Source organism: Notothenia coriiceps, unplaced genomic scaffold (assembly GCF_000735185.1).
Source record: "Notothenia coriiceps isolate Sejong01 unplaced genomic scaffold, NC01 NC01_scaffold00005762, whole genome shotgun sequence".
In the NCBI taxonomy this organism is placed as follows: Eukaryota; Metazoa; Chordata; class Actinopteri; order Perciformes; family Nototheniidae; genus Notothenia; species Notothenia coriiceps.
The window spans coordinates 1-16,158 of record NW_011338463.1 but is presented as its reverse complement, the minus strand read 5'-3'; the positions used below and the strand labels follow the sequence as shown (position 1 = coordinate 16,158).

General features: G+C 40.3%; 1 protein-coding gene and 1 long non-coding RNA gene across 2 annotated transcripts in view; one reads left to right on the top strand and one right to left on the bottom strand.

Annotated features, from left to right (window-relative positions):
• The window catches only part of dgke (diacylglycerol kinase, epsilon), a 19,195-nt gene extending 8,006 nt beyond the window's left edge, over positions 1–11,189 (top strand). Inside the window, exon 11 of the mRNA XM_010768450.1 lies at positions 6,915–11,189. Coding sequence (XP_010766752.1) covers positions 6,915–7,133 — 219 coding nt within the window. The 3' untranslated portion in view covers positions 7,134–11,189. The remainder of the gene's footprint in view (positions 1–6,914) is intronic.
• LOC104943129 (uncharacterized) lies at positions 10,499–14,890 on the bottom strand. The gene is made up of 4 exons (XR_798083.1): positions 14,678–14,890; positions 14,407–14,469; positions 14,007–14,168; positions 10,499–11,155 (listed from the first exon to the last, which is right to left on the bottom strand). It is a non-coding gene; the product is annotated as an uncharacterized lncRNA (long non-coding RNA).
• Positions 14,891–16,158: the final 1,268 nt, after the last annotated feature.

Below are 16,158 nucleotides of genomic sequence, written 5' to 3'. Positions count from 1 at the left end.
TAGCAGTGAATGTTTCTTTTGTGTCTCTTCCACGGCACGTACACAAACGACAATCGATCTTTCGATTGCAATTCGAAATCGGGATGCAATCTGAAAGCCAAAAGTTTTAGCTAAATTCGGTAAAACCTCTCTCTCGTCGTCTCTAAAACAAATAAACTCTCCTAACTTGTCTACTCTCCTCTCTCTCTCGTCTTCTCGGCTTTTCTCGCTAACCCGGAGCAAATAAAAGGGGAAAACAAGTGAATAGTCTTGTGAAATGACCATTTGAAGGAACTTATTACGAATCAAGTAGATGAAGAAATCATCAAAACAAGATTTACGAAAATAATACGAACAAACAAACAAACATCTTCAACGTAGTAAAAGAACCTGAACATAACATTTTACTCGAGTCTTGAGAAAGACGTAGAACAATACGTACTATTTGACTTCGTAAAAATTAATTGGGTTACGAATTCGACGTCAACAAATTTAGCAGGATGAATCAAATATTTCCTTTAATGACGTTCTCGCTTGTTTAATTCTTACTAAACTTTACTATAGATACATCCACGACGTGCGACAACCCGCCAAGAATCACGGAATTGTCGTGTTACAATTTAAAATTTATCCACAACATTACCGGTCTTACGGGTATAATACGTAAACAAAAGAATGGAGGCCTTAAGACGGAAAAAGAACGTTGTGTGAAAAACAGTCTACAGGATTCTTTGGAATATCACTTTCAAAATAAGAAAGTACGAATCTCAACAGTTACAACGCAGGGAAACAGAACCACGAACATCACAGATACGGGGATATTCAATAAAAGAAGGAGATTGAAACAAGTCCGAGTGCGAGGGCGGGGGAAGACAGAGGCACGCGCAGGAACTAATATAAACGGGGGCGGTGACTAATCAAATAGGTTGACACAGGGGAATGGACACATAGTATAACACAATCGAGCGGAGGTACAGATAACAGGTCAAGCACTTATGTATGTGTTCTTTTTTTACTGGGATGCTATAGCGAATGGAGTGCCTGGAAAGTGCCTAGACCTACTATAACTAGTGCGTAAGATCAAAAAAGGAGCGTTTCTCACAAAACAAAAGGAATAAAAATTAATTGACGGACGTTTAAGGTCATTTAAGAAATAAAACTTTGCGATAGACTCGACTCAAACTTCAGCGACGTTAACTTCATAGTACGGTCTCAAGGTGAGGAACTGTGAAACCAACTAACTCAGGGATCGATATAACAGATCGTCAAGACGCCCTTATTATTATACGTTAGTTATACTAACAGTAGCCAGATTTAAATCTAAAGTTCTAACCACCCAACTTAGGTAACAAGTATTGGTGACATGTAAAATTGACTAAATTTACGCGCTTTGTACGAATACAGTAGTCTTAAGAACATTACCTGAACTGTAACGTGAACGAAACTGAGAGTTGGTGTCTGACCTGAACCCTGAACGAACTATGAACCAGCGGCATGTTCTGGACGTCTGAACGGAGATATGAACGTGTACATCCTGAATGAGGGGTGGAGACGGATAATGTCGACTTACGCCCGCCTAATGTAACAAAGTCGTTTTGCGGAGTGTTTGACTAATTCTTTCATGTTGTCATTTGTGTAACTTGTTCATTGATGACAGATACTACTGGCTGTTTATTGTTAGATATGGGTAAGGTAGATGACTCAGGTTCTTATCGAAGTAGCAACGTCGTGCGAGGGGGTCCAGTTACTTTATCGGCTGCTTGTTAGTTATAAATGGTTTTCGAGTTTCGTCGTGTTTTCCTGGTCTCTCTTTCCCCTCGTTCTTAACTACGTTAATTAATGATCCACCACGTGCTATTAAATCTCTTAATACTGCAGTAGCGGCTATTTGTAGGCTATTTTCATATAATTATTCGGGGCTATTATATGTTGATATAAAAACCCATTTTTTCTTTCTTTTTTTATGACGCTCACACCCACCTAACCGCTATCCCTCACGAACAAAAAGGAGCCGGGAGGGCCAAAACGATCATGACACCATAATCACCAAATCCTTCTCCCTCAAAAAGTGTTTTATGATCGCGTAGCGCGCATTTGAGTACGGACCGTACACCTGCATTTACCACCGCCGGCACTTCGGTCCTGTTCTTCATTCATTCATTCATTCATTTTCAAATCAAAGATTCTCGTCCGGAGGAGGGTCGTGCTCTACGTGTCTCACGTACGAATGTTTATATCGTCAGGTTTTGTTAATCCGGTTATACCGTGATTCACGTATATTAATTGTTTCGTATTGTACTGTCCTTATTATCCTTATTTTTGAATTTTTGTTATATGTTTGTAAACTTTGGTTCACGTTCTCCCTGGTCACTAAAGCTGTCACTGCCATGCACTGCACCTTAACTTGCCGATTCTGACGAGTTTGCGGACGAATTTATTCACGCGAAATCCAACAGGGCACAACTTGTCCAAACTCCCCTCCCTCGGCTAGAGTCCCTGGCCCCATTCAGGCAAGGTCTCAGATCCCGCCGGCGGAGGTTTGCGCGGGCCAGGGGGGAACAAGAAAATCAGCCCAGGACCCGTGACGGTCGTTGGGGGACCAGTCTCCTGGAGTCGCTTGCTCACAAAACCACACCACCCTTACTCGAGCGACTACAATCCGACCCCCGAACCCGGAAATCTCGAAACATACTCCGTATTAGTCCAGAACATGACTAGGACTTTACTTGACCATCGGTCAACCGTCCTCCGATTTACCCCCACTATACCCGTCCTAAAAAATCCTGGACCACTAATTCGCCCGCCGTCGCAAAACTTGTCGACGTCTGCCCACTTGTCTCCGAAACGACTCTGTCCCACTTTCACTTAATGTCATCAGATTGGCCCTACTATACTTACGCCACCTGTCGGGTAAAGTTCGAGACGGTACTCCAAATACCTGGAAAATACAACAACAAAAAAAAAAAAAAAAAACATAACAATTTTGTCAACGCCCAGTCACTCCTTTAAAAACAGGTAACAAAGACACAATAAAATTCATAAAGATAGGCACACCACACCTAAGAGAGAAGATTAGAGACAGACAGATCTTACGACACGTTATCAAATATAGAGAGACAGAGAAGAAATAAATCGACCATCCATTAAAAGAAGACGAGAGCGAGCGGGGGAGGTCGGGAGCTTACCGTCGATCCTGTCAGGTCATCCTACAATTAAAAGACGTCCACAAACCACTGCCAACTAAACGACACAAAGACCTCTCCCAACAGAAATCCAACAAATAAAAAACAAACAAACACAAACCCAATACTCCAAACCTCACCCACAGTACCCCCTCCTCCTACCACTAAATCCCCCAACTACTCCCCAAGCCCCAATAATTTAAAAACAACGACAGAACAAAAAAAACCTAAATGCTTCTCCTCTCCTCACTAGCAACCAGCCGCACAAACACTTACAACGACCAAACACTCATGACACAACCCCAATACCACCATATTCAACACAACTAAAGACCAATAAAACAACCACAGTAATAAAACAATCCAATAATTACAACTCCACCTGCCATAGTTGTATCTCACCTATATGTTAGCTCCAAAAGATCACATCCCATCCATCCTGATGTCGGGACTACTTCGACTGGTATCGTAATCTATCTCGGAATTATCCCTCGTATTACAATTCCGGGCGTCTACCTACCTCGCTCCCAACTCTCTACCTCTCGGGTACAACATTGCGGGTGTCCCCATCACCCTCAACCCCAGTCTATAAATACAACATATGCACCTTATCCACCTGGTAGCCGGATGACTCCTTACTGAGCAACGCGATGGACACACTCCACTATTTAGTAATCACGATCCCGCAGAGCGTGGACACTTAACGCGGTTGGGACTGAGAATTTTCCAGTATGAGTGTCGTATAGTACGACACCATCCGTCTATAGCTTCTACGTGCACACACTACCTCACACAAATAAAGAAACAGACAAAACTTATACCCTGACTCCACACAAAAGAACTCGTACGTACGTCGCGTCGACGTAAGTGGGCTCAGACGTCGGTACGTCCTACAGCAATCTCCTGGGACTCCTCACGTCAGGAGTCACCTTACGAAGCAAGCCTTGGGTCTAACTCTTAAATCACGAATCCCACTACATCTAACTAACACGGCACTTCATCTAGACAACTCAGAACATCTAGCAGCTAGTCGGAAAAAAAAGTTACAGAGACCTCTCCACTTTATCCCCGATCGGAACATCTTTATCCCAAAAACCACAATCACCCACCAGCATTCATCAAAACACACATCACACTCTCTCCCACACGTCCAAACATACCCAAGAAACTCTCTCACCCCCAGTGTTAATCTACCGCGCCCGCTGACTGAATCTTTATACCTTCCCTGTCTCGGTCTAAAGTTCTCTTTTACAATGTACTACCTTTGGGTTTGGCCCACCTTGGTTAGAGTCACACCACTAACGAAAGAAAAGATTCCAATAACCACTTACACCACCTCTTCACTATAAACACTCTCCCACACCCTAGTTAAGATCCACCTGACCTCTCCCGAATAAAGTATACACCTTTAACTTGCATAAGTTATCTACTCGTAAAGAACTTACTTCTTTATCACCAGTTTCTGACTCAAAGATATTCAAATACGTGCACCGACCCGTCCACACCACACATCCCAATCACCTACATTCCACATACACAAACCTTCACAACCGACCGAACGAAGCTAGGCGACGGAACAATTAGTATCTCTTATTATCACTTCCTATTTCACGCGAATCTAATGTAACACGGATATACACTCACTTTGATCTTACTCTCACCCCCAACCCTCCCTTCCGTTGTGGTGGTCCTGTCACTGATCTTTATGCTGCAGACCCTGCATACCGCTGTTCTCTTCTTATTAGCGTCATCGACAAAATACTCCTTGAATCCAAACTTCACTATTTTTGGAGTAAAGCTAGCCGCTGCCATGTTAACTGAGACTCCTGCCTTCTAGTGGTTTGCCAGGTTTGCGCGCATGGCGCTATAATCACCCAATCACATTTAAAAAAAAACTAAACGTAATATCTCACTACAAAAACAAACGCAAATATTTAATTTTAAAAAGTCAAGTCCTTTCAAGTCATCTGTCTCAAGCTTAAGTCAAGTCTCAAGTCATGAATACCAAGTCAAACAGTCAAGTCTTTTATCAATGTTAGTCAAGCAAGTCTCAAGTCCAAAAATATGCGACTCGAGTCTGACTCGAGTCATGTGACTGGAGTCCCCACCTCTGGTAATAGGCATGCCAACTTGATGCTCTGTTCACGGATGACTCGATGAGCATAAACAACTGTTGAGATGATGACCTTGTATGTGTGTATTTTTTCTTTCTTTGTGGGGGTCTGCCCCCAAAAAACAGGTTTAAGTCCTGAGAAAGTCAAATAAGACGCTGTGTAAAACTACACTGCCCAGCCAAAAAAAAGTAACCACTTTGATTTAACTAGGCCAGTAGGTAAGGACTTTCCACTGGATAATAACTGCAGCGATGTTTATGTTTGAGCTGAATACAAGTTTTTTAACCCTAACTGATGCAGTTAGTCACTTCTTTCATGTTTGTTTTTTCTGATGTAAAGTCAAGGTTGTAACTGTTTGCAGTAAAGTCGTGGGGCGCTGAACTGTTCCTTTGATTCTTTAGAATTTTGATATATGATAGTAATTACTTGTCTTTCAAATTGGAAGGAGGTTGAGCAAGCATCTTGAGGAACATTCATCATTAACTCCTCCATATAGTTTATTCAATAATAAATATGTGAATCATAACAGTGATTGAGCTCTGAGGAATAATATGATTGTTAATAGTATCATATTCTTTCAGACAAACATCGATGAGACAGTTAATTCATGTACTTATTGCAGCAGTCTTCATAGATTTGGTACCCCTGCTGGTCTAAGAGTGAAACAAACTCATTCAGTTATTGTTTTCTCTGGCCTAAGATATTCTAAAATATCATATTTGAAAACATTAAAAAAAACATAGATTTTTTAAAAATATCTTTTAAAAAATATTTTTCATTAGTTTTACCTGAATAACTTGATTCAATTGTATTTAAAATAACATTTCCAAAGAAATAAATCCTTCGAATCTGCCTGTTCAGTTTCTGTTGGAATGTGAAGGGTTAAATGCCGTCTCTGCGAGTTATGTGAAGACGGGAGAGCTTGTTGGTCCCTCTGTACATTCACAGAGGGCCCGCTATAGTAACTCACAACGCTAGGGGCTCTGGTAACTCAATGAGAGAGTAATGTCAAATGACAGTACAATTGACCAATCATATCTTCCCTCTAAATGGGTGGGCTTTATTTTCGCGGACTTTATGACAAGTTCCGTTTCATATCATATCGGCCCCTACACACGGCGGTGTGTGTTTTTGCTTGCCGGCAGGCATGTCTAAGCTAGACCAACAACCAATCACCTGAATCTCCCGCCCCGGACACACAAGCAGCGGTTTGATTGGCTAGAGCGTGTACTGGCATATGATTCGATTGGCTGACGCTTCCGTCGAAGCTTCAAAAGTAGAACATTGCTCAACTTTTGCAGCGAGCACCACGAGAAAAGCTACGCTTTGCTCCCACAATGCAGTTTGGTGAAGCGTGACGTCACCCCATTCAAAGTGAATGGGCAGAAGCGTTGAAGCTTCACTGTGAGCCTCAGTGAATGCATCACTGAAATATCATCAGAAAAAAAGCATAATTCATAGTCTATAGTATTTTTTTGTATGGAGTGTTTATAAACAATGTGCCCGTCTTGTTCCCCCCCCTGTGTGTGTTTTTCATGAATTCTTTTTTAAAGTATTTTCAGACAATATAAAAACATTTTCCCAGCCGAGTATTGTATGTCTTTTCTTTAAAAGTCCTCTCTCCTCCTTCCCTCTCCAGCTGGTTCTGAAGAGCTCCAAGATGCCTATGCAGGTGGACGGAGAGCCGTGGGCCCAGGGTCCCTGCACCATCACCATCACCCATAAGACCCAAGCCCTCATGCTGTACCACAGCGCCGAGCAGACCGACGACGACGACGAATCCAGCGCCTCTGAGACGGAGAGCCCCACCCCTCACGACTCGCCCAGGCCCCCGGGGCCCGCCTCCGCTCGTGCATGACCCCGCCCAAACATAATTTATCTGAAGGTCCTCTTTCCATAAGTTTCTTAATCCTTCACCTGCAGTGTATATTCATCTTAAATCTTTGAACAAACTTTATCCTCAAACTGTTTTGATGAAAATATGTGTTTCCGTATAATAATTTCATATATTTTAAGAGCGCTCGCAGGGGTTAGAAAGCTAGGTTCTAAAAAATTGCAGATTTTCTCTCTGCCTTTTATCTCCACGCTCCCCAATATTTGTAACTCGTAGATTAGCCACAGGCGGGACAGTCAGGGCGGGTGAATGTTTTAGAGAAACTCTCCTGTATTAATTATACTGTATTTACAGTTGAATGCCCAGTGTAGCCCTGAAGGTATCAGTGAGCCATCCTTAACAAGCTGTCCAGGTTCAAACCCCCCAAAGCCATGTCTAAATCCACAGCATTATAATAGGAAAAAACAGTGTTGTCAATTATGAAGAGGAGTTTTGGCTATATCCAAAGCTTTATGTCTATATTTTTTACTCCAGAAAGAGCACACGTTTACACAGCACAGAATATCTGTTTATTTCAGGCTCACAGTTATAAGGTTCTCCTGCATTTTTCACCTGTTTCAAGGCTTTGAAATGTGTTAGCCAGAAGGTCTCTGAATCTAAATGGAGCAAGGCCTCTGGTACAACTGCAGTGTGTTGTCAATCACTGGACATTGTTGTTGTTTTGTTTACTTCATGGTGCCCTGTCTCAAGTAGCTCCCAAAACTGCTAGATTGTACTTAGATACAGGAGCTACGGGAAACAGCCAACTTTTATTTTAAAAGTACTGCCAAGTAACTTGTCAGAGGATATTTTTGTGCGTACTGGTAAAACCTTTTTGTTCTTCCTCTTCTTTACATAGTTCCTCCAGTTTACATCCGTTGTGTTGCACTGTTTTCCACTTACACTGATATATACCTTTCACTGCTTAGGATGTAGGTTATATAAAGATGCTGGCTGTTGATGTTGCTGCCAAGTGATAACTGCTGATGAGATTAAGCTGTCCTATGTTGTTATTTACTTTATTCAAGTAGGCGTCCTGCATCATTTGTGAATTACCAATGGTCACCACAGGGTGGCAGGCTAAAGACAGTATGTTCTGTAGAGGGGTCCAGAAGAGTTGGTCCTTTACTTAAACCTCTACAGTTTATTAGTAATACCACCGGTTACTTGCATGTACTTCTCTGTGTACTGGTCACGTGCACATTGCGCTAACTGTCGAGTTTTACTAGTGGCATCTTTTGTCTTCTCTACATAATGTCTGCAAGAGGTATTTTGGGTTTCTGCCTATAGGTAGCCAACTTTTATGGAAATTAGTTAGAACTGCAACTACCAACTATTTTTATTATTGACAAATCCGCCCATTATTTAGAAAATTAACTGTTTAGTCGATAAAATGCTTGAAAACTGGTAAAAAGGTCCATTCCAGTTTCTGAATTCCAAGGTGATTTTAAATGTCAAAAACCCATAGATATGAACTTGAATAGGATATAAAACAGAGAAATTGAGTACATCTCAATCCTCAAAAGGCTGGAAACAGCATTTTTATTGAAATGTTGTTCAACAATGAATCAATTGAACAATGAATTGCTCATTAATTGTATTTCCATCAAATGTATAATAAGTTGAATTTTGCAATGAATTGATGCAGCTCTAACATTAATTTCACCCTCTGAGGTAGTCCTGTTTGGTGCAGAACAGTTGCCTGTAGCTTACAGCCACACCAGGAAAGCCTGAATGATGTTAGTTACTGCTCTCTTATTAACCTGAAGCTAACTGGCTACACATGATGCTGAACAGGGATCTGTTTTTGGCCATGTGATGCTTATGCTTTTGCAATATGCACCTCCTTGGCAGGTAACCAAGCCTCATGGTTTCATCACCCGATATTTGTTTGATGAATGTCTTATTGCTCAAGGACACCTGTATAACCTTTTACCTTATCATCCGTGTTTACCAGAGTTGTGTGTGTTGTGTTGCACTGAATTAGCTTAAATGTAACTGGGGTTTATTGGCAGGTTTGCAGCCACGCTAGCAGCATAGTTCTGTTTAGAACACTCTTTAGCGTTGAATACCTCGATAATTGTTGGAAGTTGTTGGATTTGTACAGATATTGCTGGTCCTCTGAGAATGAATCCTAATGATTGTGTTGTACTCAGTATTTAGTTAAAGCCACTAATAGGTCAACAATGTGCTTTACGAAAACAGTTCTAGAGGTAATTTCTCTCATCTTAAGATGTAGTTGGAGACTAATGTTAGATAGCATGCTAACATGCTAAATATCAGTCTAATACATATTTACTGTATGTATGACAGCACATGCTGACATGCTAGCTTACCGCCTTAATCAGAGGTAGACCTTAACACCAATGGTATTACTCCCCTAAGATTAGCATCTTGCAGTTCATAGGTTTGCTTTTGGCCTCCCTGTTTTGGTTGAATCTCATCACTCTTGTTTTCAGAAGCAGCAGAAAGCTGTTTTCAGCATAAAAAGTTCTGATAACCCCCACTGTATGTTCCCTGCCCTGCTCAAATGGCACACAGACAAAGCAGCACCTAGCTAGTGTGCTAGCTTAGTGGCAAAATACCGAGACATTTTCCCGGGAGATGCTACAGACCCAAACTGAGTTACAAAAAGAGAGAAAATTGCTGTTAGGGTTTTCAGGTTGCCAAAAACATTATTTTAATGTAATGTTGCTCAATGTCTGCTAGATGTGTAAGTAGGCTTTAGTTTGATAATTATATTTTGCACTGATACTTGATAAAGCCATAATGTGTCAAACGTCTAAGTTAATGTGCCTGGATGGGCGAAGCTTTGGTCTGATGAAAGTGGAGGGTAACCCTTTTGACTTATGTAAAGACACAGCTTTTTTGTGATACCACGATGACATTTTTGTGGAAAGGATTAACAATTGCAAGCTGTTCTTTTCATTTTCAAACCATCCAACACGTGTTTCCAGGCGTATACTGACACCTCACAAGCTTGCTGGCGTGGCTGAAGACGTTCCCTTGTTCTCTTGTTATGGGTTGAGGGACATGACTGATGTTTGTATACGTTTCCAAATCAAACCTTTCAGTTAATTATTTGTTAAATCTTGGCCGATATAGCAGTATTTATATAGAGTCCATTCATCATGGAAAAATTCACTGTGTTCTGTGTTACAAATTGCTTTCGTTAATAATTAATATATATTTGAATATACTTATATTTTCTGCGGTCAAATATGTGTCAAAAAGAGAACCGTAAAGGCTGATAAGAATGTGCCATTTATTTCACTTTGACTAAGATTTATTCTTAAGAGCAAGCCTTATGTGGCCTCTGCTGAACAGGAATGAGAACACAAAGGAACTGTTTTTGGGAGAAAACAAGCTTTTATTGGTAACAATCATGTAATCATAGCTGTTTACAAAAATAGGATTTGGTGAAATGGATTTTGACTGAACTGAATGTAATGATCTTTTGAATTGAAAGACATTCCTATAAATATTTTCATATATAAGCCACATGTGTCTGTGTTTTAAGTGGATGTATTAAAAATGACTGCTGCTATGATCTCTAGTTAGATGTCCCAGCAGCCAGAAGCTCACACTAACATTGTAATAGCGGGATATCATTTACATTTTACCACAGGTTGAGTTGAATGGCTTTGAAATGTGGTGTTCATTCCAATGTAATTGCTACCATTCTCCATAATTTACACATACACATATTCTCATTTAAAAATATACGGTACCTATCTATAACGATTATTATTCCAAGTGAAAAACACAAAATGCTTGCTCTGTGTATGTGTGTGTGTATGCCATTTATTTAAGCCTCACAATAGTGCCCTTCCCTGTCATGCGAAGTGATGATCAATAATCTCCACATTAGAAGTCATTTTGATAAGGCTGTGAGTAACTTGTAGTTGATTTCTCTGATGGATTCTTTGGTTGTTGTGTTTACTGGTTTCCTTTCATATTTGGCTTATATCCTCCTGGTGCATTGTGTGGCGGCCTTCTGTCCTGTTCTATAGAAAAATACAAAAAAGGTTTCTTTATTAATTCATTTGTAGTGTGAGAGTTTTGTCAAACTGAAAATGTCTGAAATCATGCTGGAACTAAATTCTCTAAAGCTTAAGTACAACGCGTGTAGTTATTACTGAAAACTGTTTTAGTTGCTCTTAAAGCCTCAATCTTGACACACAGGCTATTCTGGTTTTGCAAATCTATGACAAGGGCTGTAAGCTAGTACGATGTCTGTGACACTTAATAATTACTGTAGGAGCTCCTTTCAGGTTTTATGATTAGATTTATTTTGCTTCTACTGTGACATGTCTCCATGCTTTAATGTTCAAAAGCTCTTTATTTTTCTCATACTGCCTGTGCTGCAGCACCTCTTTTCACCCTCTGTCTGAAACCAGAGCCCAGTCTGCTCTGATTGGTTAGCTGGCCGGCTCTATTGTGATTGGTCAACCGCTTATGTCCCGCTCCACATCACATAATGTTTTGGAGTGCTAGCCAATAGAAACTCATGTGTTTCTTAGTGATATCACTATGTTACAAAAGTAAACAAAGGAGTCCAATGGTAGCGTTTCAGGCGGGGTCTCCTTAACAAACTTGGTCTCCTGTGTGGGCGTGACCTTTAAACAGTCAGGATGAAATAACACATTATTTCTGTATCTACAAGTTGTCCAGGCCGGGTTTCATGGAAAACATCCAAGAAAAACACACTGATCATCGTGTTCACTTTGCCACCACCTTCATGATAAATAATGTGAAAGCATGGCAAGTCAAAAATAAAAAGACTTACCACTGGCTACAGTGATAGGTATGTTGTTTAAAAACCAGATACAATAAAAGCAAATCTAGAGATAGAAAGAGTTATTATGGGGAGCAGAAAACTGTCAGAAAAAGTCCTTTACATTTTTTCTTAAAATGTACAAATGTTTCCTTAATGGGGATCATGCCCTTGGATACCCCAAGAGATCCAGAGGTCCACTTTCCATATTTTCTCAAAATCCTGTGGGAAACGGTAAGTATGCAACATAAACTGACATTAGTGATGAGATTTTTTTATAGAAAAGCGAAATATAATTACAGTGGAAATGGTATAGTCTCTGTCACTCCATAGTTTTGTTTCAGTGTCCTGGGTTTTATCAGCTACTCTCTGTTGGAGTTTCTTATCATACTGTTACCATATTGTGGGGCCCATAGTCATATATTGCCTGGTAATGGACATGAAACTGCATTATATTGCAAAAGCACTTTGTTTTTTGTTTAAAAATGTGTAATTCTACAATATATTTCCATTTGGAATGCAAACTTTAATATTTATTAGGTGAAATTATAGTTACAAGGAGTAAAATTCACAAAGGCACAGACAGCTCAGGGGTCCCATGTAGAACGCAGAAGAGTTAAAGGTATCACCTATAAGACCGTACCAAGAGTATGCAGCTTCATTCAGGTATGTGCTTGTGTTTTATGACCTAAGTTATGAAAATATGTGTTGAAGTACTGACACGGATGTATAATGTATGTAAACGTGCGACAAACCAGCGGTAATACAGATTATATGTATAGTATGTATAGATTATATGTATAGTACTTTATCTTAGTTTTACCATTGACAAGTGTGTCAGGTGCGTTACCTGCTAGCTACTTATAACACGTCTATGATAGGGCCAGGTTCTCCCACAAACAAAATCAGTTTTACAATTATATTGTTTTAAATGTTGCATTTTAATGCTACGATCTATAGCGTGTATTACTGTAAAGACTTTGCGATGAGCCCACATTTAGACCAAACGCTATTCAGAACATCACGTAATGTTGTGCGTAGACGGCTCTGCTAAAGATTCATCCCTAGTTTAGGTTTTATGTTCTGTGTTTAGATAGGTTCCTATTTTATTTTGATAGTCTTGTCTACCCTGATGTGTCTAAAGTACGTTTCCTGCCTTGTCTATTTTCCCGCTGTTGTGATTGTGTAAATTGTCTTCACCTGGTGTTGTCTGTCTAGTATATATAGTTCTCGTCTTCCCCTGTCTCGTTGCCAGATTGTCTTGTGTGTTCCAAGCCTTCCAGCGTAAGATCATTTTGTCATTGTCCATAGAGTTATCGTCCATAGAGTTAGATTAAGTAAGTAAGTAGTTTTTTGATAGTATAGGTTAGACAGTTTATTGAGTGTTTGTTTTGTTGCTTTATGTATTCAGTGTGTTATGACCTGTCTACATTAAAACACTTTATTTTGATACTTTGTCTCTGCATCGTGCATTTGATTCCACGCCCTTGTACAGCCTCAACACGTAAGAAAGTTTATGCGCGTTACACTCGGCCGCCTGTTCTGAGTTTGGAGCCTTCAAAAAATAAATTGACATCAGGAAACGGCTTAAAACCACTAGTTTTAACTACTTAAAACAGTTTGTTAAGGGGATTTTATACAACAGGGAACGGAGTCTCAAGCTGTATTGGCCTTGAGCGGTGAGTAGACTATTTCCATATTCATTTGATCTTCTGCTGCTTATTGCCTAATGTCGCTCTGCATGGTGTGAACTTGTTTGCTGCTGTGATCAGCGGTTAGCCAAGTGTAAGGCCCAAGCAATGCTGTTGCTCTCACGTTTTTTGGTTTTTAATGTGTGCCTTTACGTACAAGCTGCATGCATGCTGATATTTACCTGTGTTAGTGCCGAAGTGCACTATGCACATTTGCAAAAGAGGTTTGGATGTTGCTGTTTGTTTGTGCGTATTTGTGAGCGATGTGCGTCTCTACGCAATGTTAATGTAATTTATGCCGCCTCCACATGACAGCAAAGTGAAGTAAACTGATTTTATTGATGTCAATCTTTTACGTGAAACAACATTGTGTGATTGTATCTTACTCACTTGTCTGTTGTCCTGCCATGTATGGAGGATTCCAATGCCAGCCTGTGTGTGTGCCCATAAAAGAATTAATGGGCACATTAAAAGGCATGAGTAATGGCTGGATGGGTGGACGACCCACACTGTGGGACCTCGGCGCTCTTCTCTGCTTTGGAGGCTTGGTTACTTCGGAAACAGGTCAGAAGACATTTTGTGAACCCACAGTCATGGATTAAAATATTTTCCTTATTGTTTATTAACACTTCAAAGATTCAGTAAGCACAATACACACGTATTGACTAGAAGATATCCACAAATGTCTTTTTTTATGTGAATAAGAGCTAGGACGTGCACGGAAATGTGTGTGTGTTTATCCAACACATGAGATGTTTTATCATAGGAATAATTATAGAGATGAACATACTATCTCCCGGCTGAGATCCAGTACTTTTAGTTGCAGGTCCTGAGACAGTTTCTGCCTTTTGCTCTGTGAACATTAAATGGACTGCATTAGTACATCTCTGTGGTAATGATTACACGAGGGACAGGTTTTTTGAATACTCAGAATGTCAAATTGTTCCAGAACACCAATACGATTTGCATTTGATCTCGACCAAAACTAAACAGGATTGACTTAATTATCATTTCATAATACATCACAAAACACAAAATATAAAATGTACATGTATATTCACCTGGTTTAAGTGTCAGCAGTCGGGCCTCAACAGGCTGTTTGAGGATCTCTGCCAGGTGCTGCTTCAGAGCAGCAGAGCAGGCTTGTGATGCTGTCACCTTCTTAGTGTCCAGGTTGATTTGAGGCATGTGAGGGTCAAACTTTACAGCCTTCGGTAAGTTAAATGAAGCCTGAGAGGAACAAGGGGAAAACTAGTAATGAATGGATGAGTGTTTCCCCAAGTCTTTCAAAACATGGCTTTAGGTGTAGGGTAGATCACAATGCATTGCTCTTTTTTAACAATCACGATGATGCAAGTGCGTTTTGTATTTATAAAAACTGGTACAATGCCCGTTCAAAACATGCATGATCAGAACGGGCCAATTGCATCGGCTCTAGTATTGCGCTTCCTTGGGTTTCCTTTTTTTAGCAACCTTAATAACATATAAATTAAGTGGACTATAGTGGATAACTCAATTATGTACAAGCATTAGTAAGGATCCCTTTAATACACCACAGTGTGTACATACCGCACTAGTGTGAAGTTTATGGGATGAACCGTTATCGAGAAAAACAAAGAATAAACATGGAGACAGAGACTCCTTCCATCTTAGTTAGATGTCGTTTTTCAAGCTGAGGTATTAAAACTGCATGTTTGAAACAATCCAAAATATATTTAATTCACTATTAAATATCACAGAGAGCAAAAAAACAGAGAGCAAAAATCACAAGTGAAGATTTGAGGCTTCATGGTGATTTTTGCTTTAAAAAAATACTCCTTGCCATTTTTCAAATTTGTTGCTGATTCTTTTTTCAGTACTTGTTTGTTTTCTGTCAATCCTTAAACAGGTAGATACATAACTGTACGGTGGTCCTGAGGTGCAAGACACCACAGCATTTCAGAAAACACTACAGAATTTCAGAAAAGACAACAGCATTTCAGAAAACACAACAGGATTTCAGAAAACACAACAGCATTTCAGAAAACACTACAGCATTTCAGAAAACACAACATTGGACGCAAAGGGTATTCCTTAGGGAGAACACTTCTTGTTTGTGATTGGACAGAGTCAGCCAGAGAAGCACTGTTGTGATTGGTTGTTTTTGCTACCAGTCAAGAAATGACGCTTCGTGATTGGTCAGCACCAGACAGCGGAACATGTCCCAACACATCAGCCGTTAGCTGTTAGCACACACTCAGAGCTCACAGCTCCTCATATCTGTTCAGAAACTGGAAAAAAATAAACCTATACAAAACACAGACTGTCTATCTATGTCATGGCAAATACAGTCGCTGCTTTATTTATGTCTGTATGACGTTGTAGTGAGTGTGGACCTGTGGTGTGGACGAAGCAGCTACAGGTTAGTTTAGCCTGATCTATCCGATTCCCCGCCCCCTCTCCAGCGCGTCTTGTTTGAATGACAGGAGTAGGCCCCTACACACGGCGGCGAGCATTGTCGCTTGCCGGCGGGGGGGGGCTGAAACTCGACCAACAACCAATC